The 27,450-nt window shown below is 36.6% G+C and overlaps 1 protein-coding gene across 1 annotated transcript in view; it reads right to left on the minus strand.

Annotated features, from left to right (window-relative positions):
* Window positions 1-305: 305 nt before the first annotated feature.
* LOC106641433 (uncharacterized) overlaps window positions 306-27,450 on the minus strand; it is a 34,914-nt gene continuing 7,769 nt past the window's right edge. The window contains exons 2-8 of the mRNA XM_089588906.1: window positions 25,860-25,935; window positions 17,063-17,186; window positions 9,001-9,136; window positions 7,014-7,147; window positions 4,097-4,212; window positions 3,929-4,002; window positions 306-550 (exon numbers count right to left, since the gene is read on the minus strand). Of these exons, the coding sequence (XP_089445032.1) occupies window positions 465-550; window positions 3,929-4,002; window positions 4,097-4,212; window positions 7,014-7,147; window positions 9,001-9,136; window positions 17,063-17,186; window positions 25,860-25,935 (746 nt within the window). The 3' untranslated portion in view covers window positions 306-464. The remainder of the gene's footprint in view (window positions 551-3,928; window positions 4,003-4,096; window positions 4,213-7,013; window positions 7,148-9,000; window positions 9,137-17,062; window positions 17,187-25,859; window positions 25,936-27,450) is intronic.

Here is a 27,450-nt window from a genome sequence, read left to right on the forward strand (position 1 = left end):
ATCTAATTTTATAATATCATTTTTGTTTAATGTCCAAAGTCTTGAGTAAACAAAAGAAAAGTAAATTACAAATAATTTGAAAAATTATGCTTTTCCAGATAAAAAAACACAATTGAAGGATTAAAGTTTACAGTAACGAACTGCACAGTACAGCTAGAGGGTGAAATTTTACCAGGATTAGCTTTAAGGAAGCTAAAAAAGAAACTATACACTGGAAAATTTTTATAAGTTAAGAGAGAACTTTGCAGGCATACAAAGAGGACAAAAAAATTTCTTTCTAAAGTAGTGGCAGTAGTAATATTGTACCCTTTTAGTCTCGATGCTACTTATGCTGCGGTAGGTCGGACCTCGCCAGAGAGTAAACGAGTCTGCTTGCCCGTTCGAGAAGGCAATGATTGTCTTTTTTCGTAAAAGAGACACCTGTAGTACAGAAGGATTGCTCCTGCTACGTGTCGATGTGTTCTTCAATCCTTGCAGAGCAGCACCGAAAGCAGCATCAGCACGAACAGCACCGCCGAGGGCCTCGATAGACTACTTGCCTGGCCTTGAACTGCAACACACAAAACGTTTCGACTGAATAAGCGCTTTTTTGATGTCTTCAAACGTAGAAACGTGTAAATGTACGCAAATGTAACATATGGAGACAAGTTATCAAGTGTATCTGTACAGGTATTTCTGTGCCATGGAAAGGACAGGTGGAAGGGAGACAGAGACAGAGGAAGCAAGTGGTCCCTGAGTAATGTCGGTATCAAGCAGTGCCACTTGGTCCGGGAAACAGATGAGGGTCTCCTCCTACCCTTTGAGAATCAAAGTAACAAGGGAACAGCGCACCCACCCTCTCTTTCGCTCATTTCCCCACCTACTCCTTTAATCATACTCTCCTACGTCTACTCACTGGAATCGTCATTCGTCAAGCTGCATTTGTCCACGTCTCCTTAGGGTCTGTGCCCAGTTTTTTATTGTCTTTATGCAGACAAAACTATTATTTCTATGTCAGAATGATTGTTTTTGATTCTCGGCATTATTTAATTTGTTTCTTAATTTTTAAAATTTAGCTTCATCGTAAGACTGTACTTTGTTACTTTAGTAAACATTTGATGGCATAATACATTTTTTTTATTATTCATGGCTCGTCCAAGTGGATGATGTGTCTTATGTATGTAGTTTTTTATCATGGTAAATCTAATTTGTTAGGAAATAAAAAAAAAATTTTCTTAACACCACAAATCTAAGGAGTAACTGTACCAACGAGATACAACACATGTATGCCATTATTTGAGTAAAGTAACAAAAATAATGGAGGTAATAAAATGGGAGGAATATACGTCACATTAAGTGGATCTTTATTCTCTGTTTTTTTTCAGCTGGCACTTGAGTATCGCTCGTCGAGTATATGAATACCGACCACTTTTTTCAAGACTATTAGTCACAATTCCGAAAGCTTATGTCGTACCTTTTTTTTTCTTACGAAAAATTGTGATGTTTTCTGCTTGTACCTAAATGAAAGTAATACAGATCAACAAGATATATTAATGAATATTATCAAGATACACAAAAAGTACATAACACACAAAATAAAATACAGGTATGTTTTATGACAAGTGGTACAATAAGTACGTTGGCTAGAGTTATTTGTACTGTTGTTCACTCTGTAGTAGTAAAAGACGATCAGGTTGTGAAGTGTAACGTATAGTCAAAGCGAGCCAACAACGACGAAAAAAGCCGAAGGAGAGTAACGTGGAGTTGTAGGAAAATATCTTCAACCAAGAAGCGATGTAGAATGGGGTTACGTAACTTAAAAAGAGGTAGAAAATGGTAGATGCAAGAGACGTTCCACAAACGATTTGTTTTGACGAGAAAATCGAAGGTTGTTAAGAGCAGTTTGTCCAAGTTACCCCATGGCTTTTCTGGCATCTGATCACCTATCCTTCTTTTCTCTACTCCTCATTCTTTCTTTTACTTGTACGGTTTAAGCTAACGTTTCTCGCTCTCTCCTTTAAACATTCAGAAGAGCTTGCATACCTCGAATTTTTACTATCTATGTATCTCATCATGCTTATCAACTGTCTCTTGATATGTATATATATTTTTCATTGACTATTTTTTTCACTTGTACCGTTTCTTACCCCTGGGTTCTTTACATTCATATATGATAATCGGATGTTAATTGGATAATCAATTAATTTGCAATCAAATACAATTTTGGCAATGTGATGTGTGCGATAGTAGAACAATGCGATAAATCGTGAATTCCTTGGTGTATGGCGTACGACAACCAATAAATCAAAGCTTACGGGGGTGGAGGTTGATTATTCCAGGTAACTGTAAACCTACTACACGTATTAGTATGTCGAAAACCAGAAATCATCCAAGCGTAGAGGAGGACACAAGGAGCGTTAGGAGTAGGCCTAGCGTCTCAACAATGGATTGACCAAATGGCTCCGTAGTGGCGTTTCCCACTGGACATTCGGTGACGCATCGCTGCCACACTATTCCCATACTGTACCTCTGGATCGTTAATAATCAACCAATCACAGTACAGATGTACCCTATCTGAGCTTCGTCAATACATGGCAAATGACTCGTGCGAAATGATTCAGGTGCATGTCCTTGCATGTGATGCGCTCTTGTTTTGAATGAGCCCTGTTTGTTGCGTTTGTCCCCATGTACCCTTCCATGGGAATCTCTTTGTGGGGTAAAGCAAATCGATAATACGCGAACAGGTGCATGCACATTTGGCCTTTTTGATGAAGCCATTGGTACGCATACATCATAGTTATGTATTTTGGTATGATGGCTCTATATTCATCCCACAAATGCCATTGGTTGTCGTAGAGGCTCATTTTGCGCATTTGTCGTTGCACAAACAGTCGATCGTTAGTTCGTAATTTTAAGTTTGCGCAATTGTTGCCCATTGCTTCGTGCATCTGCTCATTTGACAGGGACTACAAGCGCTTGGTTCTGCCAATGATCCGAGTTTTTCAACAACCAAACACTTAAATATTGAGTGCTAGCATGCTATTTGGATTTTGTAAAAGAATTAATTCACTAACTTTTGTCTTCACGATGGCTTATTAATTTCTATTCAACGAAAATTTTCCTTTTTTCTTGTAGAAACTGATGTATAGAGCACGAGAAAGCTTTAATAACTTTCGTGATGCTTCCTCAGATTTTTCCTATGTTTTAAAATAAGAAACATTTGTTTGGTATTCTTTAAATAACTTATCTAATACATCCAAAACATTTTTTATATGCAGAGCTAAAATTTGTTTGTAGTAGTATGATTTAATTAAATTGGAAAAATTGGTTTTTTTTTTTTTTAATTTAGAAATAATCTCGAAAAAATATATACTTCTTCATGTATGCTTGAACTTCTGAGAGCCACGTATCATAATGCTGTGTCAATGACCGTTGCTTTGCAAAGCAACTTGACCATCAATAATAGGTTGCCAGTAGAAAGCAGTAGCTGTAGTATCTTCATCATGAATACTGCAAGCTTTGGGCGTACAGTGGCCAAAGTCAAAAACGTATGAGTTAAGTAAAGCGCAATTACGTGAAAAATATGATTTAGGTAACGAGACCTAACGTGCTGGTTACCGATAATCGTTGATTACTGGGCATAACTTGATAGATTATTTTGCATACTCCTAGTGTAGCATTTGAGATCGACTGATTGCATGTCCAGCTTATTTTATGGTAACAAATAACCATAAGAAAAGCAAAATTGTAGGGCACTCTGTCATTGATAATCTTATTGTACCGGAATATTATCAGAAGGACAAGAGTGAACCGATAAATGTTGTGTAAATGAAGAATTTATGCATACAAAATGCACATAACGCTGTTTGAATTGTCATTAACACCTAAGTAATTAAAATAATAAACCAGCTAGTACATTAATTTATCAACAGTAATAATTTATAATTACCGGAAATTTGAGTTTCCCTGACATCCAAAAAAGGTATGGTAGCTTGTGGTGACGTACGCACCGTCTGCACACATCTGCACAGAAAACAAAGAAAAAAAAAATTCTTTTACATGCAAAGTCTGATTGAAGAGTATGTGATTTTTGGAATATTATTATTCCTACTCTTACGTGATTTTTATCCTGTCGTGAGTCAAATGCCTTGGTTTGAGCTCCAACCGGAGACTCGAACGCGTACTGTGAAGTCCGTGATACGTCGAATGCAACACTTCCGAGGCTGGAGGGACCTGCGAAAGAAAAAGCGGAAATTGCTTTGGAAGCCAAAAAATGTGTCGCTCAAAAAAAATTTACTGTACAAAGTTAGGTTGAGGGAGAAAATGGTGGAAAGCGTTGCAATGCGGTGGAAAAAAAAAGTTCTCTGGGGGCCCAGTGCGGAGCGGCAAATCCAATAATCGTTGCGATAATTCGAGTCCGACGGGCGCATAATTATATTTTTGTCCGGGGATACGGGCAACACCACCTCACATCCGCTATTTTAAAGAGAAAATCGTTGCTAATCAGTTTTTCTCGAGAGAATGAATTGTAATCTAGGTGCGAATGCAAACGATCGCGACCGACTCGTATTTCTGTACATTGCACGGTTGGATATAATAGATATGCTAATGCTCTCGGCTTCGCGAATGGCATGAATTATGGGTGACTCTACTCGTGGTAACTCTAGTTTAACAATTTAATTGAAGTACCTCCGCAAATCATGCTCGCACTGCAACGAGCACGTATTTTTAAAGAAAATGGTAACGAGGCACGCTCTACTTTATGAAAAAAATCAGGGGTGCGCGAAATATTTTATCCAAAACTAAGATGTTTTATTTTACTCCTCCAACCTCGCAATTTTTAAACTGGTGAAACTTGACAAAGCAATGTAATCCCTTTGAAAAATCAGAGGCTTGGCCAAGGCACTTTTTTTTTAGGAACAACCAAGGCATCGTCATCCAAAATAGTATTAAAGGACGCGCCCTGTCCACCGTCAGAGGCGAATATCTGCTACAAAAAGCATATGGAGAATGGACGTGCTTTTCCCACTGATGCGAGGAATCTCATCTGGGATTTATTCGCTATGCCTTTGTCGACATTCGTACACTCGAAAATGCGACAGCTCAACCATGGAACTACTAAAGTCCACTCAATTTGCCCGGAGGAAAAGAGAGATAAAGCTGGAGTAGATAAGCGGTTCGGTAAAGGAAGTTTGTGTTAGTTAGGAGGGGGGGAGGGCAGAATCGCTGGGATTTATATTAATCTGGATTTGAGCTGGTAAGCCCTTGATAAAGGGGTACAGGGCTTGACTTTGCGACTCTTCGCTTACTGCGGCACCTCTACTCTTCGAGATAAATGATACCAGAAAAGAAGTCGAGATTAAATCATCTTTGAAGCTCGTAGAGAGCAAAAAGAAGAGGACACTCCTGATTTCGTCACTTTGGGACTAGGTTCTCCTTTTCTTGGTTTCCATCTGAAAAGTTTTTATGAAAAGTCGTTTGTGTGCCATCACTCTTACCTCGAATTCTTATTACTTAAATGTCTTATCACATACCCTGATTTTTTTGTCGATCGGAGACTAAATCGAAAAATTGACTTGTACAGAATAGCGTGTTGTGTGACAGTTTAAGGTGATATGAGTTTTTATTTGCAGCTCAGAAAAGTCAGGGACTTACGGAAACTTTTGTAAAGGGAAAAAGTGACGAGGGAATTTCAAGGGCTCTGATTCACGCAAAGGTTGGAGAGGGAAAAAAAAGGTAACTATCTTGTACCTGTTTGCTACGAAAATAAAATATGCAGTTGAAGGAGACAAAAGTATCGGCTACATAAATATATAATTATACCTCATAATAAAACTAATAGATCAAACTTCCGTATGTTTATGTTTTTACTTTACAATTAAACAAAAATTTGAGATTCCTTTATTTATTAGTTTCAACTTTAATTTACTTTACTTGTCATCATAAATTAATCCCTTACGTTCACATGCATAATCAAAGTAAAGGTATCGGTGTGATTAATGATCAAAAGGAGAGGAGCTTTATCTAATCTCTCGGCTCTCTAACCGCATGTAAGCTTTACCTTCATCAAACAAGTCACCACTTACCTCTTCGTTTGAGTACACGAGAGCTATTATGCGGATAATGAAGGTAAGTACAAAAAAAGTGGCAAATTTGACTTGATTGAGCCAAGGGTCGCTCGGATTAAGCAGATCCTGGCAAACCTTTCCGTAAAATCCATACCGTTCGCGAAGCCAGTGTCTTTTGTCCAGCTTAAAAAGTAATAATTAATGTCGCTGTGCCCCATGCGTGCAAAACGTGTAGGTATAGCTTCTGTATCGCATTGCCTATTTATGAAATAAAATTGTTTCGCAGCGGTCTGAATTACAGCGTTAGTTATTATAATTTTTAAATGCTTGATTTTCATTACAATTGTATTTATTTATTTTTTCTGGTTATTTATTTATTTTCTAGTGTGCATACGTATGGAATTTTAAATATAAAAGCTCATTGCAATATTGGTAAAACTGCTAAAGTAAGTTATCATTTTTGAAGAATTGTCCTAAATTGTTTATTACAATCAACTTAATTTTAATGTCATCTTAATTATCACTTAATATTTGACACCTCAAAAATCATATTAAAGTACAATTTCGGATGTATCTACAAACTACGTAGTTGCCTTCCTCATTCTTAATATCTTATTTATTTTATCAATCAAGTGATTGATCATCCCAATTTTTTACCACTAATAGGGTTGGAAATTTTAAGTATTTTATATTTCTTGAATATTGAATTCACAGTCCGCTCGTTAACTGGTAAATTTTTCAAAACATGATCAAAATTTTTGTTGCCCGTGTCGGTTTTCTTGTTAAAAGTAGATCAAGTATCTTGGCGTGAAATATTCTCGGAATAATGTAAAACAACAACGTTAAAAAATAGGTACAGGATTAAAAAAAAAAACTGGGGTGCAAAGACAAAAGATAAAAAAAAAAATTGAGGGAAAATGTGAGAGCCCTTCGAGAACGACACAGAAATGACACGCTGCAACTTACCTCGATTTCGTTGATGAACCACTGCAACCGAGCCGTTGGATACGAGAAGGCGCTGGTGCAGTTCAGCGCCATAATATCACCACTGGCGTAAATCTCCTCTTCACCGGTAATCTTCGGACCCTCCCGAGGCGGATCTGCGAACAGAAAAATTCTCACCTCAGACTCTTTAAATGCACGTAATCACCGCCGGAAAGTCAACGTTGGCAAGGTACATCACTGATGACGACTATTCTTGTTTGTTACCAGCTCTTGACTTACTTTCTTTTTTTTCTTTTCTTTTTTTTTTTTTACTGATGCAAATTTTTTATGACAGCCCAATTCGAATTTGCATTTTTCTTTTTTGAAGGCATAGTAGCAGAGAATAAATCAAACTTAGAAACCTGCATTTTACATTGCGTAATTTAGGATTCATTCAACACTGCAAAACAGTGCGAGATGGCGTAAAAATTTAGAAAATTTTTCTCACTCCTATCCAGCCCACGTAACTTTCATCGTCTGGATTTTATAGTCTTCATTTTTTGCCTTTGCAAAAGTTATAAGTCTTATTCATACGTGATTTTAATAACTGCAGCTATGCAACAGCAAAAAGACTTTATGAAAAAAAATTTACGTGGAAAAGATTTCTTGGTTTTCATCTCGTCTTACGTAACACTGCACGTACGAAACACAAATATATGTGAATTTGTCACACAAACGACTTGCTTTTTATACTACTTGCTTGATATTTTTTTAATTTTTTTGTCCTTAAATAGGCGATTAAAAACGGAAGCAAACTTAGAGAAGGAAAAACACTCAATTAATATACAAGCTGCTCAAACACTGAATAATTATTACATTGCTTGTTTAAATACGGTGGTAGTGGTGGCCAGGAATTATACGTCGTTTAATTACTACGACTCGAGCATTTAATTACTGGTTGCCCTAATGTAAGCGAGAATTGCGCTGTTTTGCGTTATTTATACCGAGTAAATCGTTTTGCAGTCGCCTTATTTCTGGCTTTTTTTTCTCCTCAAACTTGAGTCGTAAGGACCGTCGTCTTAACGACGTGCAAAGGAGGGAAGAAAAAATTCACGCAATAAAGGTTCTCATTGGCAGGACTTGCAAGCACTCTCGTAAGAGGGGTGAGATGAAAATTATTTTGAACGCTGTTCCTTATATTTTTTTTTATTACCTTTAACTGGTGCAAATTGCGTGGTAGAAATAAGTAGAGATTTATTCGGCACTTTTAAAAGCAGATAAAAATCAAGAAAAACGTTTCTTACGTGGCAAAAACAATATATGTATGCCTCTTTGAAGAGGAAATTGCAGTTTTTATGAGAAAGATTCAAAAGAGCAGGGAAAACACCAAGTGATGGAGGTCCACGTCTGCTCAGACGCGCAAAAGCTTAGCATAAGCACGCTTTTATTGGTCAACGGAAGGTACTTGAATCTCCTAGAGCATCAAATACTGGCAATACTGCGGTTACTGATATTTTCTCAAGACTTGTAACCCATCAGTTCTCTTCCTCTTTGTAACTTTTGAAAGCTACAAAGTTTATTGAATGAGGAAACGTTTTTGCTCTTTTTTTTTCTTCTCGGTAACTCTGCAAAACTTTTGACAAAACAACAATGTGGTATAAATAGATTTACCTGAGAGTTTGTGAGGAGGGATAAATATTTGTTGTTTTGGTAAGACAAAGTCTATATTGAGTGAATGGAGAAACTGATAGGGGTTTTGTATCCCCACGTACACTAATTAATTTAATTACAGTTTACTACGAGATGATATACATCGAATTAGGAGAAGATGTATTGATTTCGCTACAAATTGATCAAAGTTAATTACGGAAATGAATATCGTGCCTGAGGCCAGGTGTTTACCATAATCAGTATAGAATTAGGATGGTTCAATAAATTTACCTATTGCTTTATGGTGCATACTACTGATCAACAATTAGGCCAATGAGGTTTTCGGAAAACATATGTGCTATTCATGGGTAGAGCTTACCTATGACCTCCATGTAAGCCATGGCCTTTACGACCTTAAACACAGGACTGTCGGTGTTCACTTCGCACATGTAGTAGCCGGTCGCGTCGATGATCACGCTCTGAAGCTGCAACAACTGGTCGCTTGATTTGTGCGGCTGCAACAGAGAATCAAAGATGGGGGGTTGTTTATCATTTGTAGTTACTAAGTTCTTTATTAGTTTGCTGGTTTTTGTTTTGTCGGATTCTGTATGTATCAACTGTTGATCAAACGAAAAATCACTGTTGAAGTTACTTGTTTATTAATTTAGTTGAGCTAGGAGAGATCAACAAAGTACTTTTATTCATTGTTATTAAAAAATGTATTTTTATGTTCTATTCATCCAATGATGTAAAATTTCTCGAAAATTTATTTTCTAGAAGAACTTTACGACAAAGCGTTTTTTTATCAAATTTCAATCGCTTGCATACTTTTCGAATATATGTCAATTAAAAATCAGTGAATTTTGTTTTAAGTACAAGGTTTATGTTTGCCTTTATAAGATTAATCTCTTATCTCATTTTCCTTAGAACACCCGATGTATCTACGATTGAAATAAGTTTTGATGGATTGTATTAACAAAAAATTTTTACTACGGAGTGCAACAATTTATCAAATTTTACGGCAATGAAAATTAAGAGCCAATAGTATTCACGTTTCTATTATTTTTCGGTACCTAAATATTGTTTAGTATAAATAGTAACTTGGTTAAGCTATTATTAAAAAACAAAAAATTCTTAAGTATATTAAATTTATTAATCAGCTATCATTACATTCACTTTTCAAGATATGACTGACCAAACGTTGATAATACTACTTGTAAATATAAAACCTGAATTTGAGGGAAGTCACATAACTAGGATGAATACATATATATATATTGAAGGAAAATGATAATCGTATTTTAAAGCATCAGAGTAAAAATGGCGAGCAAAGTTCAGCGAAAGATGGATAAGTATCTTGCGGTTATATGAAAAAAAATTGTCATCGCTCGTTTGTCCCCGAGAATTTTCCTCTTCCTTGTACGCTGGGTATTCCCATGAAAGTCTAGGATGGAACGACTGTATCCGAGAAAAGCAGCGATGGAATCAAAAAAATAGAATACGTACAATAAGCGGAGTTTGCTAGCTTGATGCTTCGGTGAGTTTACGGTGCAGTGAAGAGAAAAAATATCGAGCACAACTTCCTGGCTAGAGTGAAGGAGGAAAATATCGGAAAGGAGCGAGAGAGAGGAAAAATTCTAGTCTTTGAACGCGTAGAGTCGTGGCGTTATAATCTATTTGTCCCTAATGCAAGTATCCTTTAAATATTTTTCCCTCGTTTTGCCTTTCCCTCTTTTGCATAAATTTCTTGCTCTATACCCCATACCGTTTTTCATTATTCTGATTTTAAAGCCCCTACTTGCTTTCATCCTGCTACCGCTGATAGGTTTTTATATGTACAAAAATAATGAAGTACAGAGATATTTTTTACAAATGATGATTCAATCTTCATTTTTCTCAGAATTCAGCTTCATTTTTATCAAACATAAATTTTTATCTCAGTTTTTATGAGAGTACATTTATTTTCAGTTAAAATGCAATGTTGACAACTATCTAAACGTAATATTAGGATCGTAAATATGGAAGGAATGACGAGTATTAATTTAACAGTGAAACTGTTTATACAATATTCATTAGAATAATACTGATGACGAGCAATACTTATGATGAGAAACGTAGTAATAAAAATCGGATTCAGTGTTTGGTTTAGTTTTAAAAAAAGAAATAAGGGTTGAGAAAAAGTTTCTTCGTACTCTAAAAGTAGGAGGAAAGAAAATATAGTATAGAAATAAATACACCTCTGAATACGATTTGAAAGCCTTGTATTGATTGCGATAGAAACAGGAGGTAAAAAGAAAATTCGCCCTTGTTAATATCTGCAAAATAATGACGTTTACGTGTCACGAATCTATGGCTCAAGCGCTCTCGTTCCCTCTTTTATTCTTCTTTACCAATTATTTCCTTATACAATTTCTCTGTTAATATCATTAACCTCAGAATATACTAATTTTCTCGAAAATTAGTGACCTTCTTTATCTCTGCCAAATTTTCTCTATACGTGCTCGATGGTCTGTGGATAACTTAAAGCACAATTGTACTGATTTTTATGTCTTTGTCTGTGAGTAATTTTTTTATATGAATTGAGTCAAGTAACATTTGTTCGATCATAAAGTCAACGAGCCATTGACCTCCGAATGTTGGATTATAATGAATGTTATTGCATAACTCGTAATTTTGAAATGTTATACCAAAAGAGTTGAGTAATTAAATAATACTCCTTCAATTATTTATCCTCTTTCTACAAATTACTCGATTTTCACATATCGAGATTTCGTTTCACTTGACCGAATATCGATGAAAGCACCAAAGTTTTACTCTCCAAAAGCTTTAAAAAATCAACGATGCTACACGAAAAATAGTATGAAAAAAAGCTGCGTCAACTTTAACGTGTTTTAATCTGGAAAATAATGATCCCCACAGTCCAAGTTGAGCAGCAATACAGCGCACTGCTCGAAGCTCGTCTGAAAAACGTTTTTCGCCCAACTGAAATTATGCAAACGCGCTCTACTTCCACTGCCCTGCGGATTTCATTGTCCAAGAGGACGTCTATTTCCCAGGTGGATCCTCCAGCCGCACGATCATCCTCCACAAAATGCAAGGACTTCCGCTATTTGCGGAACAGTTTTTGGGGGGATAGCCTCGAGTGGAGTAAAGGTACATAGATATAAGTGGAGTTATTATATGCAGAGCTTCGTGCTGGTGAGCCGCTAATATTATTTGCATGTGACGCGTAGGTCGACAGGAAGAGTTTTAAGTTGATCGATGTCGTAATAGACCCCACGTATACTCGTGCAGCGATGTAATACTGGACACCAGCCCTCCATGCGATTATGGCGTTGGCTACTGTTATACTTTGGGGAAGGGCCTCATGAATCTAAATTGAATTGCTCAATTAACTTATAATTCTTGCGAGTTGTCGACTAAAAGAGTAGGAAATAAATTGACCTTTTCATAGATATTGTCGGAAAAATAATAGTAGGGCGATTAGTGGCAGTAGTTACCGTATGTCTGTTGCCTCAACGTTTGGCGAGGCCTCAAATTTTCAAAGAATACAGCTTCTCCTTAGCTTCGCCATTACCATTTAAATTGTTGATTTGTAAATAAAATAATAACTAATAACAAACGATCATGCTTTAGGCAAACATATTTCGTTATATTCAATCCATTACCGTACAGTCTATATAGACTATAGCTAATCTTTACTCTAATCTCTCTCTCTTGAATTGTATACGTATCTGAAAAAAAAACGTAGTCTCGAATTTTTGCAAGCCTCTAAATGAGTATACACTTTGCAGTTTTATTTGTACTTAAAAATTTATATTTCCTTGCAATATACACATTGTACTGATGTATTCGACAGAGAAAGAACTGGCACTAAACTAAAGATGAAAGCCTCTCAAAAGAGTGAAAGCAAGTGCAGCGTAGTAGACTGAATAGGCAAGGTGATCCGTCTCTCCCATTTGTGCTAGTAATTGGTAGAGCCCACTATGCCGCGTTGATAAAATCGTCCACGCTCAATTAAAACTCGGTTCGTTAGTATCATTAGTGTAATTATAATAACCAAAACTCGTCTGAAAATATAGACTCAAGCACGCGCGAGTTTTCTTAAGCGCGCAACTTGGCTAAGTACATCCTAAGGAGATGAATTATGGGGTGGGGTGAGAGTGACGGTAGACTTTGAAGAGAGTCCTCTCACTAGGAACTTTAATAATTATTCCAAAACCTGGAGATTATAATTAGCAGAGAGGAGGGAGGAGATCAAAGAAGATGAGCTGGCGTCAGAGCTCCGAGTATCAATCAGGCTGGCGTTTTTTCAGCTTCAATGATCCTTTGTCTAATGAGCCGAGCATAGCTTTTAATTTTTCCATTTTTCCATTTTTTTATTTTTTTTACTTTTTGACTATTTTAATTATTCTAAGGCATGCAGAATACTTTAATCCAAAGACTAATCTCCAAGTCTTTTTTTTCAGGAAACATAATGAGTAGTCATTCATTTGTACAAATGAAGAGGCGAAACAAATATAAAGAACTAAATTACAAAATATTGATAATATGAGATAAGCCCGTATTATTATTACTGAAACAGTACAACATTGACAATCAAAGCTCACCAAGAGATATTTTTACGCTCTTTGCTAAATTAATTTCTTACTGGAGAATTGAAAATTTTTATGCAACAATCTAAAGTAATCTGAAGGGCGCATTATCCTGTTCAAGGTAAGAAACGGAATTTTTCTTACTCATGAGTACAATCTCTAATGTAATTTAAAATACTTTCATAATCTTTTACGGGTATATTTGTAGAATAATGGCAACATTGTTTGAACGATTAATCGATGTACTGCAGTAGAGCAGTAATGGATTTTCAAGAATGTGTACGTTAGTAAACAAGTGAAACGTCTTTTGTTTTATTTAAGAGAATAACTTCTTGTAAGATTGTAAAAACTGTGGCGATTTCAATCAGAATATGTGTGTGTGTGTGTGTGTGTGTGTGTGTGTGTGTGTGTGTGTGTAAATGGGGAAGTGGATGCATGATTGTTTGTCTTCAAAGAGAGACTGAATAAATCTGCCCAAGAGATATACTAAACCGAAGGACACAGAGGAGAAGAGCGGCCCAAATTTTTTTTTTCTTTTTTTTTATATTGAGTCTTACAAGCTGTTCTGGCCCAAGAAAAGGGAGCTTGTATACACAAATATGCGCCAGTAGTACATATTATACGCACTGGACATAAAGTTAGCGTGGAAGAAAAATATTGCGAGCCAAGTTCGGGAAGCGCAAGTACGAAATTGTTTTTGTTTCAATTTCGATTTGCATTATTGTGCTTTAAAATTCAAATGTGCCAAACTTTCTTTTCTACCCTGCGATCACTTTTCCTCCAACACTTTGTTCGACTTTTTTATCCTGCACTCCCAACTTACTTGAAGGGGATTTAATGTAAAGTTTCTTGATCGTGAAATCAAGTGTTTGGTCGAAACTTTTGTCCTACGAGACAGACCTGCTTGTTGTTAAATAATTATGATCCTGTGTTTGATTTAACGATTCGCTGGAAAGTTGTATATCGATCAGTGGAACGTCAATACAGCTGTCAGTTTTTTTACTGCTGTCAAGTTAATAGCTGATAATTATCCTTTTCACAATTTTTTGACATAGTCCTTTGAAACGATTGAGCTATGATTGTACGAGATCGAAAAACTATTAAGTAGCAAGACCTCTTGACATAAATTACAGGGAAAAAGTAAATTTGCAGTGAAAATAAGGAGAGCAGCCAATAATGTAGTGAGAGTAGCACTTAGTTTGTCTGAATCTCGAGAAAAGATGTAAGGAGTTACAAGAAGAATAAAAAGAGGTAAAAAGCGAGGACTTGAGTTGTAGTTGTACTCGTGGCTTTGAATATCCAACTTCGACGCTATGGTAGAAAGAACTTGGTCGAATAAATTGAAATACTTCTTACACAGTCCTCTATTCTTACTTTCAGTCCTTGGCACTCGTCTCTTTCATTCTGTGCTATTTTTCCTTGGCCGACAAGAAAAGGAAAGCAAAAAAAACAACACGTAGAAACTTGTGGGCTCTCTACGGGGTGCCTTACGGGGTCTTTTTTTTTTTTTTTTTTTTTTTTAGAGCTTGCAGCGAATACTTCTATTGCATTGTTGCTGCTGCTGCTGCTTATAATCTGCGTAGCCTAAAGATAAGCATGTACACCAATTCAATCAAAATTTTTGCCCTTATATATTTTTTGTGATAAAAAAAGTTGAGGAGAGATTCCATCTTTTTATCTTTGTGGTTAAAAAAGCAGCATTTATTATTTTGTCTGCCAAACATATAAAACATAAAATTTACCTCATAAAAGGTGGCATCTTTATCTTCTCGAATTATTTACCTTTGACGAGACAGCTCAAAAACTGTATTTAAGATATATGTTTATTAATACTCAGTTGACTATACAATGAGATTTTGATAAAAATAAGTGCAACTATAATCTTAATTCGCGATCGTTTGAAACAATAAATAAATTTTTTAAGATAAAAGACATACCAACAATCGTATGGCAGCACGTTCTCGTGTCTCAAGAGTATCTTAGCCTTGAACCACCGAAGAAGATCCGTTCGGAGCTCGATATCCTAGATATAATTCCAGCTATAGAGGAATAAGTGAGGAAGAAGTCGATATTGCTAGATGTAGAGAAGGAAGAGAATGAGTACAAGTTCTGGTGGGGGCCTCATGTCTTTGAAAAATAACACACTGTTTCTCTTTATCAGTCAGTTTCAAAGTACTCAGGAAAATCGATTTGGGTACAATGAATAATGCAAATGTAAGCAATTTGCGATTTCTCACCCAAGATACGAAAGAGTATCGTTCCACTTTCGCGTAGACAGCACCGAGATACGTTCTTCCTTTCTTTTCCCCTTTCGAGTGCAAAATGTAAATGTTTATGCATGATCGAATTGTTCCTCTTTCTCTTGGCGCAGTTAGTAACTCGTTGCGTTCTTTTTCATTATTCCAACACTGTACCGACTATTTATTCTCTGACTCTCGAGTTATCCAAACAACAACCCAAAATTTATTTAGCTATTGGTTTTCTACATTAATTATTTGCGTCTTTCCTCGAAATTCACTAATATACCTATCCTGAATTTTAGTTGACGTGCGAGTGACCCCCTTTCACCTGTCGATTTCGATTTCCGGTCTAAAATCGTATCAAAGTCCGTTGTCGACTGAATCCTATGCCGCAGTAGGACAAAGTAAATTTTTAAAATGATGTTTTGTTAAAACCTACGTGAGCCAAAACAAAGTGTGTTGTGCCAAGTGGTTGTGCTAGGACGTCTCATTTTGCGCCAACGTCACAAACAGCAAAGTGGCCGCCAATTGCACGGCATCCAGCTAATACAATGTATCCCTCGGTTTCGCTTCAGCATGTCATGGGGCCACTACTAAGATTAGAATCAAGGGTTGGGGAGTGGATTAGTGGTGCCCACAAATAGCCGATGTGGCTCGACAAAACATCCCAAAGGAGAGCCTCCGATTCGAGTGTATACATATTGTATGCAGGTAGACAATAGCAACGCTGATATACTCACTGATGGTTATAGGATTCATAGCATCAGTTAAATTTGTTTTACTTACTTTTACAATCAAAGCTGCCAACTGGGACACGATTTAGTTTTATTGGTGGGCACTACAAGATGCTGTGTCTACTATTTTTAAGGATACTTGGCTTATTTGACTACAGATAAGTTAAGGGACTCAATTTGTGTACATAAAAATAGTCGCATGGTTTACTCAATATATGAGTTTAAACATCGTGAAAGAAGTAAACGTCGCTCATGGTTGTAAGGTTCTCCCTGTTTTCCAAATCTGTTTGAAATTAAATCAAAGTAATGGAATGTCGTCCTGGTATTAGATGGGTACTAGAAGCTTCGAAATCTTCAAAGCAAGAGTATTAAGAGTGTCAAAGAGAGGGTGGGTACCTATTATATGCTCAGTGGATATCCTGCTCTCGAGCCGTCTGACCATACGCAGGCTTTTACTACTTTCGTACGTCGATGCCATCCGTTTGAACAGATCATTGGCTATAGATAGCCTTGCGACCAATGAAAGTCGAGACAAAAGCTCTCATGTAGGAGTCTCCACTCTGTAGAGCTTTGAGCGCCTCAGGGCAGCGTCGACTCCATTCGGTTTTATTTCGGTGCGTATACACAACAAGCCCCCTTTGCAATCGATTCTTTTTTCTTTCGTTTTTATTCACCATTCACTTTCTTGGATTAAGGTGGTTTTTTATGCCAGTAGTTTTTATTCAGTAAAGTAAAAGCCCTCTTTTCTACCAAACCCTTTTTTGGAAGATCAAATTAAAGGAACAAATGACAAAAAAGTTCGTATTGAAAGTAGGTGTTTGTTGATATTTCATGGGATCAGTTTAACTTGTAGAAAAATAGTTGAAACTTACGTCAATCGTGACGCCATTCACATTGAAAACCAGCTTTTCGTGTTGTTTCTTCAAGAACTTGTAAATGTGTACGTTGTCCTTGTACCAGGACACGGAGTACAGCTTATCAGAGCCCAGCTCGTACCTAAAATTAAAAAATGACATATTTTTTAATTTATCCAAAAGCCTGCGATGTATTTAAGAATTAAAATGTGATTGTGTAATTCAAGGGGCTTTAGTTTGCATTTTATTTTCAGCCATGCACGTGCACAGAGGCATCCGAATATGCTCACGTCACGCATGCAAGAGCCTACGCTCATAAATATGTACATAAACACGGTAGTTCAGTGGGAAACGTGGTCAAATTTAGTATTAGCTGATTGATGGCTTGATTAATTCATGCAAGCTCTGTCATCATCTGTAGACCCTACAGCTTCTCTTTCCCTACCTTTGAAAATAATATTTGATGATTATTTTGCCAAATTAACAATTTATCGGATGAGTTTATATAATTTACGTCGTTAATATTTTTGTGCTACTTCCCTCCAAGTCTGAGTGGTACAAAGGCCTGTAATAAATGGTAAAAATTTGACATTAGTTTATTTTATATTTTGTTCAACTGCAAATACTTCAATTCCATGTATCGATTCATTAGGACCTGTTTTACAAAGTGCTAATATGACGTGTCATTTTTGCAAAACGTGGAAAGTCGTCTTAATAATTAATTTATAATCATCTATTATTAATAATCATCTATTTTACTTCCCTTCGCACCTAATTTGCTGGTACTGCTACCGACATTTTATACCACGTTTCTGGGCCGATGCTCGAGTGGCATCTCAAGGAGACTCTGACCACTTAAGGAGGTGGAGGCAGTACCGAAGTTGTGAAGTACAGTGATAGCGAAATACACCTACACATTCCGTACACAGGGTGAAATTTGTGGATGGCTCGAAAGCCCGAAGTAAGCGAGTAAGGAGCGAGTGTTATTGCAATATAACAGGTTAGCCTTGCTCGTGATATTTGACGGGAGAGTGGACTTGAGAGGGATTATTAAATTCCTGTTCTCGTAGCTGGGCTCGGTCTTATGAGACACTCCTTCGAGCCACGGTAGTAATTTTTTTTTTTTTTTTTTTTTTTAAGTTATAATTTCCAAGTTCAATAAACAAGAAGTTTGTTCTTGAAAAGTTTGTTGTGTTTATGCTGAAGCATAAACTTTTTAGTTACCTGTGCATCATTGATAAAATAAAACTTTTCCCTAACATTTTTCAGAAAGTATCTAAGATTGGTATGCGGGATTTTAAAAAAGTATCAAGATTTCAGGAGCATAAGTATTTCTGACGAGAACCAATACTAATGTATGCACTTGGATACGAGAATAACTCTCGGTAAAAGTTGCTAGATTGTAATGCGGTGTTTCCAGAAAAATTTATAAAAAATAAATTTAGTGAATACATCAGACGCTGATGCTAATACACTATGAAAATCGAATTGACTGGCGACTAATTAGCATGTCATTAAGATTTCCGTTCGGGGATTGTTACTTTACGTGGGTAATAGCAACGAGCAACATTTGCATCTGGGAAAACTCGAACTTATTTTGCCGTAACCCAGCCAATGTTTTCCAAGCCTTCGCGAAAGACGTTGTTCATCGAGCAAAGTAATTAGATGAAAAATAAAAAATTTTCTCTGAAGCAAAGTAAGCACCACTTTGGTGAATTAACGTGTACTCTTAATACTCCAGTCGTTGGTGCTGTAGTTAATTAGCCAACCAATCGATTTATTAACTGGCAAATCACAGCTCAGACCAATTGACTTCAATTTCCAATAATTTACATGTGCGGCTCGGTCGGACTTTATTTCTTTGAATAACCATCCTTAATTAGTGGCGAACATGAACTGGGAAATCTGATAAGTGTTGCGAGGAACAACGAGAATCACGAATAAAGTGAATAAGAATGGCATGATTCTGTTGTATTTTTTAGACTCAACGTTGATGAATAAATATTTTACAACGATAACCAAAACTGTACACTCTTACGAAAGCGAATTCGCGCTCACAAAGAGAGAAGAGACCGAGTCACGGAGTATAATTTTCATCCCCTTCTTTGCTCTCGAGAGCGCAAAAAATGTTCAAGAGACCAGAAAACTCGAGTCCTGGCTGCAGCACTCGCGGCAAAGGCTCTCGAGCCCACCATCTTTGTCACCACAGAGCCAACAGCCGACGAGGCAGCGCTTACTTCGTTTGCTGGCAGCAGCCATCAGCGTTTGTGTCGCGCATTCAAAACCAGTCAAGGACGATAAGACGACCTGTAATAATAAGAACAACCCGCGAACAAAGCTGTGAGAGGTGGTAACGATACCGCAAAACACCCTGGTGCATTTAATTCTCGTTGTGTGGTGAAAAATGAGTGGAAATAAAAAAGCACACGAGTCCCTGGTGCTACCTTGCTGCAGTGACCTGCCCCCGGAGGGTTGCATTCGACGGGAGGCTATAGCAAAGGAATAGCAGGAGCCAAGCATTAGGGTGCACGAGACGTCGGAGTTCCAGTGAGCAACGAGGGAGTGAGATAAAGCTGATGGGAGAGGGGTCAACAGGGGGGGAGATCGGCACCTGCCAGCATCAAGGGATTGATTTGCATCCGCTGGCTCATTTACCGGGGTCGCTTCCTTGATGGGGTTTCCTGAGTTTTTTGACCTCCACACCCTTTTTACTTCTTATTTTTCTCCTCCTCTTCTTCTTTTTCTTCATCATCATCCTGTCCTCGCTCACTTTTTTTGCAACTGTGTTACTTGGCTGTGATATACGATCCTTTTCTTCGTTTTCTTAATTTGATGCGAAGTATCACCTTTTTCTTAAAGATAGATAATTTTTCTTTAAAAAATACCAAATGCAAATAAACCATCCTCATAATGGCGTAAGGATGTCTTAATGCAGTTCGTAGCTTTTTCCTGTAACATTGTATTTACTAAACCATAGGACGGAGAGTAGTGTTTTTAACTGTTGAATTGTACATAAACACGTAACAGAAATGTTAAGAGCTTCGACATGTTGGTTTAATTTTTGATTTTTTTTTGTATACAGAATCAATCTACTTATTCGGTAGACATAGACAAGAAGCCACTAGAGTAGCTCAGTGAAATCCCTCGAGATAACTCGAGTTAATCTCTTGTGTTGCTTGAGAATTTACGTCACCCTTATGCTTGAGATCGACATGAAGATCGTTTTTTGGTGTTGGAGTCATATAACACTGCTCGATTTTGTTATTATTATTGTTGCTGTTGTTACTACGAGCTTTACTTACTTGGGTTAAATTAGTAACACTTTTCATGACATACGTAACTTAAAAAACTTATTAATTTAAATGTTGTTGACATTCTCATTTCGTGTACCCCGATCACGTCTGTCAATACCAAAGAGCTAGGAAAAAATGAAGGCTCTAAGGGGTAGAAATTTTCTTTTTTTTGTCTGAGAAAACGTAAAAGTGTAGTTAAAAAAAAGTGAATTAGTAAAGACTCTTTTTTCATCATTTTGTTTTAGGCGCTATACTCCAGTACCAAAAATAAAGTGATTAAAACAGAATCTTGACTGCTCTACTTTTTTTTTCTCCTATAGTAGCTATAGGTGCACACAATTTTGGAGTCAGATACGAAATGCAGAAAAATTCCTTTAATTTAATAAGAGTAATTTAGTAATGAAGAAAGACAATACTAAGCGTATAGTAAATTGTCAAGCGGCAAAGTTGTACGAAAACTCTAAATTTCCCACCAAAGCAGGGAGGCGAGGGTTGGTTGATTACACTGAAAGTAGATCCTGCGCGCGAGCAATTGATCGGGGCGCTTTGAAAGCCCCTCGCTGACATTGCAACTTTCGCTCGTCTCTCGCGAGCAGGTGCGTAGTTATCTACGATCTGCGTCGCGCTGCTGTTGCTGTTGTTATAACTGCGTGTACGCAAATAACGGCAGGGAAAAGTTCAAAGGTGGTGCTGCTATATATATATGTAGTGGTGTTGCGTGCCCCTCGAGGTAAAGTTCAAGTGCCGAGCACCAGCTCTTGAGCTTCGAGTGAAAGGCGTCAAAGGGACTGGGGAGGAAAATAATGACGTGGAATGGGATATCTTGGCTGTGTGATTTTTGGTCCCAAATTTTGGATTTTTATTTAGTAATCGTTAAACATTATTTATTTAAATTAAAACCAACGCAAGAAAGGACACTTCATGGTAGTTATCCGTCATGACTAGCCAAAAAGGACGAAGAGTAGGGACTAACTATAAGTTTTTGTAAAACGCAACATCAGGTGGATTTACTTGTGGAAATTGATTGAACAACGTCTAGTCACGTATCCAGAATCTCAAGAAATAGTCGATTACAGTTACCAAGGAAGAGAAGGAGATGTTGCTAAAGCCAAAATATTGCTGACGAGACAAGTTCATTGAGCGAAAAAATGGTAGGTTCTGCAGGTGAACAGAGTTTGGCATTTCTTCTATCCTGCCTTTACTCTGTTTCTCTATTTTTTGTTCAACTTTTTTTTTCTAAAGCAATATTCTAGTATTTAAATAAATTGCCGATACAGAATTTGGTTCCTTCTCCTTCATTTTGCACCAATAAAATTGTTTCGAATTTAAAGATTAGGTTGCATGTATGTTTTTTCTATTTTATCAAAACTAGCTCTGAAGATTTTTAAGCTCCAATTTCATCGTAATAGCTGCACATTGAAAACCATGGACCAACGGAGTAGCAGCAACTCCAAAAACAGTACCTACATTGCCAAGTACGAAGATTCTACTGCAGTAGTCGAGCCACATTCAGAGATGGGCTCCAGGCATACATATCTGCTCTTCCCAGCTACCCGACCGATATCAGCCAATGCACACGTCCTCAAGTGGAAGCTAATTAACGAGTCTCCAGAGGCACATACGCCAGGATGTCAGCCAATTAGCGCTGTGTCACACGTACTAGGGGTGACGCCTGTATTGTGTCTCTGCAGCCGTCGAGGATCTCACCCCAGACAAGAAAAAGGAAAGTGGGCACGTGCTCGCATGAGGATGTGTCTCCTACGCGTTTCGAGTGCGAAAGAAGCCTCAATAAAATGGAAATCGTGGATAGCGTGGTTTTAGGATTTTAGAAAGGATACTACAATCAATGAGACGAAGATCTTACACCAGGATATTGTGAAAGTTTTAATTTTTCACGGTTTAATTATGTTGGATCCCAGCAAATGGATCCAGCGAACCAAAAAGAAAAAAAATACTTCAGCTGGATGATCTCTTATTGCATCTGGCAAGGTACATAATAGAGAGATCAAATATTGATATGAATGAAGTACACACAACAGCTGTCTTTACCCTTATATTTAACACCCTGATGCTATCAAATGAAAATCGAAAATTTTCACCCTTACTTTCCTTCGTTTAAGTTAATTGAAGCTTTCCTACCTCCAGTGCTGATTTTACAACTTAGTTTCCACTTTTTCAAAAGTTGTTTCTCGAAAAAGGAAATTCTTGCACCTGCGCTGCAACGCGAGTATCCACGAGGTACGGCTCTCTCTTTTTCTATATCTCAGTTTTTTTTATTTTCCACATAGTTTTGCAGTGTTACGGCACAGTTGTGTATTAGATGGTGGTCAAGTACTAAGGTATGAGTACGGGTCTCAGACGGCGAGTTTTGCTGGCTAACGCTGTCTGGCTTATTTGTCTCTCCACGCCCAGTAAGTACACGGTTATACAGTCGTCCCCTCTCGCATAGTCTCGATCGTCTTACGCGTCTGTGCCCCAACACACACAGCTGCTTTCTCATTTCACGACTTTTTCTCGAGAAAAGCTCTTTTTTATTTGCTCTTCCTTTTTCCATCCCTCACCTACTATCCGTCCGTCTCATCGTCCGTCGTACGCACTGTGAGCTCCCTTGCCTTTTTACTCTTCCAACCAGTCTGTCTGTGTTTGCCCGATGGCTCACAAAATCATTCAAGATTGTCCATAAAATGGTCGTTTATCAATGTTTCTTTTTCTTCAGGTGATAGAAATGTGATTTTCATCTCGCCTATATTTAATTTCAATTTTTATCCTCATGTTTCTCCTTTAGTGCACCCATAAACATTTGTGTACTTGAGCACAAGTACTGCACTTCCTGAAATCAGAGATCTCCCTTTTTTTTTCCTTTTTCTCTTCCACGACCTTTTCATGGAAAACTCGTACTTGCAGAGTTCCAAATACGATTGAGAACTTGGTGGGGCTAACGGAGGTTCTACTGCGTTTGCAATGAATAGCGAAGACGTTACGAGGAATCGAGAAAAGCGAAGGCAAAGTTGAAAAAGGTTTCAGTCGAGTCGGAAGACACTTTATATATTTCTTGCTGCCTGAGAGATTTTCTTCCAACTGCAGTTTGACGGTGAATATTTATGCTTGTAAAGTTATTATTGGTGAAGGAATGCGTGCCACTCATTGTATATAATTTAGACTCATTTATTAGTGTCCAAGGTGTACTGAGCACAGACAAAAGTTTGAAATAATTCAGAAAAAATACTTTTTGCACAACAACATTTTGTAAAGGAAAGATAACCCCGTAAATGTCCAGCAAGATCCTATTTTGTATAAATTTTTTTTTTCAAAGGTTAATTAAAATATACATTTTGCTCTTATACCAAGAAGCTTAGCAGAAGTCGTGATGGTAGCGAATTTCTGACATATATACACACACGCTACGTAATAACGTGGGAATGCATGGGGGCGCGTACCAGCGCTTGGACGAAAAACTTTGGAAAATGAGAAGGAAAAAAAGGAACATGATAACTCAGCAGTGCTCGGCAGAATTATCTCGTATTAATAAGATTATTAAGAGAAAAAGACCAGGAAAGGCTGCAGCTGCAAAGGAAAAAAAAATTAAAACTTTGATATTACGCGCTCGTTCGTCCAGAGTATGTGAGAGAGCGCTTAACAGCGGGCTGCTTCACGCTCCTGACTGCATTAAAAAATACGCGATTTCGAAGAGCTGCCCGGCTTTCGAATATTTAGGGGAAGCACACGCAGTGGATACTTAACTTTTAAACTGAGTCATATCATTCATGGTGGGAGAAAAAATATTTTACGATCTTGTTGAAAAAATTCTACTGGGCATGAAAGTTTATACCAGCCATCGACAACCTTTCCACGTATTGTTTGAAAAAAGTTTTACAAACAAACAAATGGTCTTGGTTTTTTATTGCTGAGGAAAATATTTTATAATTTTTGGCTTGAGATAATCTTCATAATGTTTTTGAAAGCTTATTTTAACCATTAATACTTTTCGCGTGAAAAATCTGAAAATCTTGAAAAATTCGTAATCATTTTTATCTAATTTTATACACATTTTGCTCAAAAACCAAAGGCTTTCCAGAAATAAACAGAAAATTTTGTTTACTTATGAACATGTACAATTTTGATTGATGACAAAAAACTGAAAACAATAGTTTTTTTTACACGTTTGAAGCGAAAAAATCATGTGGTATATATATCTTCGTATTTTTACTCGTTGACAACTTTTGTGTGAACTAACTTTTTCTCAGCAAGATCTTACAAAAACTCAGTATCTGAATATACTTTTTACATCGTATTAATTAATTTTAATCAGTCTATTTTTAAATAACCTCTCATGTATCATACAAGGAGATTATAAAAATTACTGCATTTTCCTGGAGCCTTGATTTTTTCACAAAAATTTGAGGTGGCTCTACTTGAGGCGTTTAATGGGAGTAAAAAATGTATATTGCACACGTGATTATTTCAATTACAAAAATTTTATACCCACCACTCCAGAAAAAGGGTGAAATGGAAATAAATTGATGTATCCAAATTTCTAATACATTTTTCACAGTATGCATATCACATAGTATGAAGTTTTCGCATTTGTCCCTAAATTGTCAGTAAAAAACTCATTTATAATTTGCAAAGTAGTATTCAGCCCAATATTTTAAAGTATAATGGAATTAAAGAAAAATATGAAGCAGTATTTAAAAGCATAGAGTTTAATCTGGAAGGTACACTGGTAACAAGAGCGAGCAGAAAACAAGAAAATTCGAGCTATGCGAGTGCACTTTGCGCTTCAATTAAAAATAATCGCTCTGCTCTACTCGCACTGTTATCAGTTGAATTACACCAAGAGAGAGAAGTCTGACAAAAATTTCTGAGTGTTATTATGATAGCCAAAAGCTAGCACAAGGAATTAACAGCGATAATCGAGGTAATACTGTTGCTAAGTAAAAAAGTCACAGTGAAAATGATAGAAACCGTGAATATTTGGGTGAATAACGTGGAGTTTAAAATAACTTTAAAAAATGAAAAACATAATATACGAAGAAAAAAAAGCTAAGAATATTCTGATTTAAAAAATTAATAGAAGAGAAACCATTGAAATTTTATCGTCATTGAATGTTAAACGCTTTCATTTGTAAATGAGTGTACCGTTTAAAAAAAACTCATCTGAACATTTTGCCTCATTATTTTTTCAAGTGAAGAGATCACATATTTTTTATCATATTTCTTTCATGCCGTTAAAATAAGGCAAAAACATTAGTAAACATGAGCCGAATGCAAGAGAAAAATTGACTGGAAAAAAAAGTAGAGCGTGAAAATAAGGACAAGTGACAACAACAATAAGGAAGGTAATAAAAAGAAAGATGAAACACTTTAAGAGCATCCCAAAATACTACGTTAAAAGAAAGTTTGGTAAGAAAATGGTAAGAGCATACAGGGAGGGAGAGAGAACGGCTGTGACAAAGGCAGGCGTGTGTGCATGCATTTTGACACAAGTTCCAAAGAGCTAAAGTGGGCAAGTGCCCTCTCACCTGCACTCCAGCCTGGCAGACTCGCCTTTCTTGAGGTACGGTGGAACCTTTACTTCAACCCTCAGCGCCTCGACAGCTGTAACACACAAAAAAAAAAAAAAGTACAATGAGCGATGTATTTGACAAAAAAAGGAGGACAAGCGGAAACTAGCTGGCTCATACATATGCCTGCCAACATGTGTGAGCAACTCCATAAAAAATTATTCGTTTTAATTCATAAAACATTTGTTCCTTAACATAAGATTCAATTCTGTATGAACATACCCAAACACCAAAAATTTTTGCCTTGTATCGTTTCAATATTTTTAACTAACACCTGTACTAAATTATAAGTACCAATTGGTAACATTGAGCAGAAAAAAAAATTTCAAAGCAATTGTGATAATCAAATTCATGTGAATCTCAACTGTCATAAGCTTTATGGTTTTATCCATAACTTTTGTAAATTACAGGCCGACCTTGATTACGCAAGAATTAAAATCTATTTGAAATTTCACAAGATTTTTTAATTTAAATTCCTTATTTTTCAAATGTTATTGAGGTAGCCACGATTGTTTTTTTTTTTTTGTTTTTTTTTTTATTATAATTTTTGTGTAATAATACAAAAAAAATAAGACCAGTTTCAAAAATATTCAATAAACTTTATTATTATTTTTTTGTCTGAACTTTAAGCTCACATCCTCATGTGCTGTATATTTTTCGATGCATTGCATTATTCGTTTTTTATTCTCCTTTGATGACACTCTTACTCGCTTCTAGTGACATTTAAATACATGTACAACAGTGAACTTCATTTCGAGTTTAAAATGAAACCACTCAACCCACAAATCCAGTTTTTATCTGTCCTTTTTGTACATAATGCTTCTCCCTTTTACTTGCACGAGTATTCATTGTTTGACGTTTAGTACGGTATAGCCACGAATACAATGAAAAGGGGAAGAAAAAAGCAAAGTGTTACGACACAATTACTGGCAGCCCCAATTTTTCGGACAACACCATTAGGTATGAAATCTACTATTTTATCGTACTGAAGTCTTATGAATGAAAAAAGTAAATAAATAAATAAAAAATTTAAAAACTTGGGAACTACAATATTTTCATCGCGCAAATAATTTTTCTTATACGTCGAACAGGCCGTAATTTGATAAACAAGAGCAGCTGCGGGTTTTTAGATAAATTGTCTAGATAAAATACACTCATTGCTAATTTATATTTAAATCAATTGATTCATCACAAATCGTACGATTAAAGCATATTAAACCATCCTGATGAAAATTTGTCTTGTCAACATATTACGTAATCCGTATGTACCTTCAAGCTTGGCAACGACTCTTGGGATGTTTCGTTTATAAAAAACAGTGTGTACCAAAAATCATTACAAATATAACGTGGTAACAACTAGATTGTAAAAGCATTCAAGGTACCTTCATAATATGATTAACTCTCCTGTAAGTTTATTTTAGCCACAGAATTGATAGATTCTTATGCATACAGTAAACGAAATTATGCAAAAACAAACAAATGACGAAACACTGCAATTTTCAATGCAAAGTCTAAGATACCAAATAGTTACGTTTTAAACGAAAGATGG

This window comes from Copidosoma floridanum, unplaced genomic scaffold, assembly GCF_036245765.1.
Source record: "Copidosoma floridanum isolate Cflo_tuat_1 unplaced genomic scaffold, Cflo_Japanese_pri ptg000007l, whole genome shotgun sequence".
Classification (NCBI taxonomy): Eukaryota; Metazoa; Arthropoda; class Insecta; order Hymenoptera; family Encyrtidae; genus Copidosoma; species Copidosoma floridanum.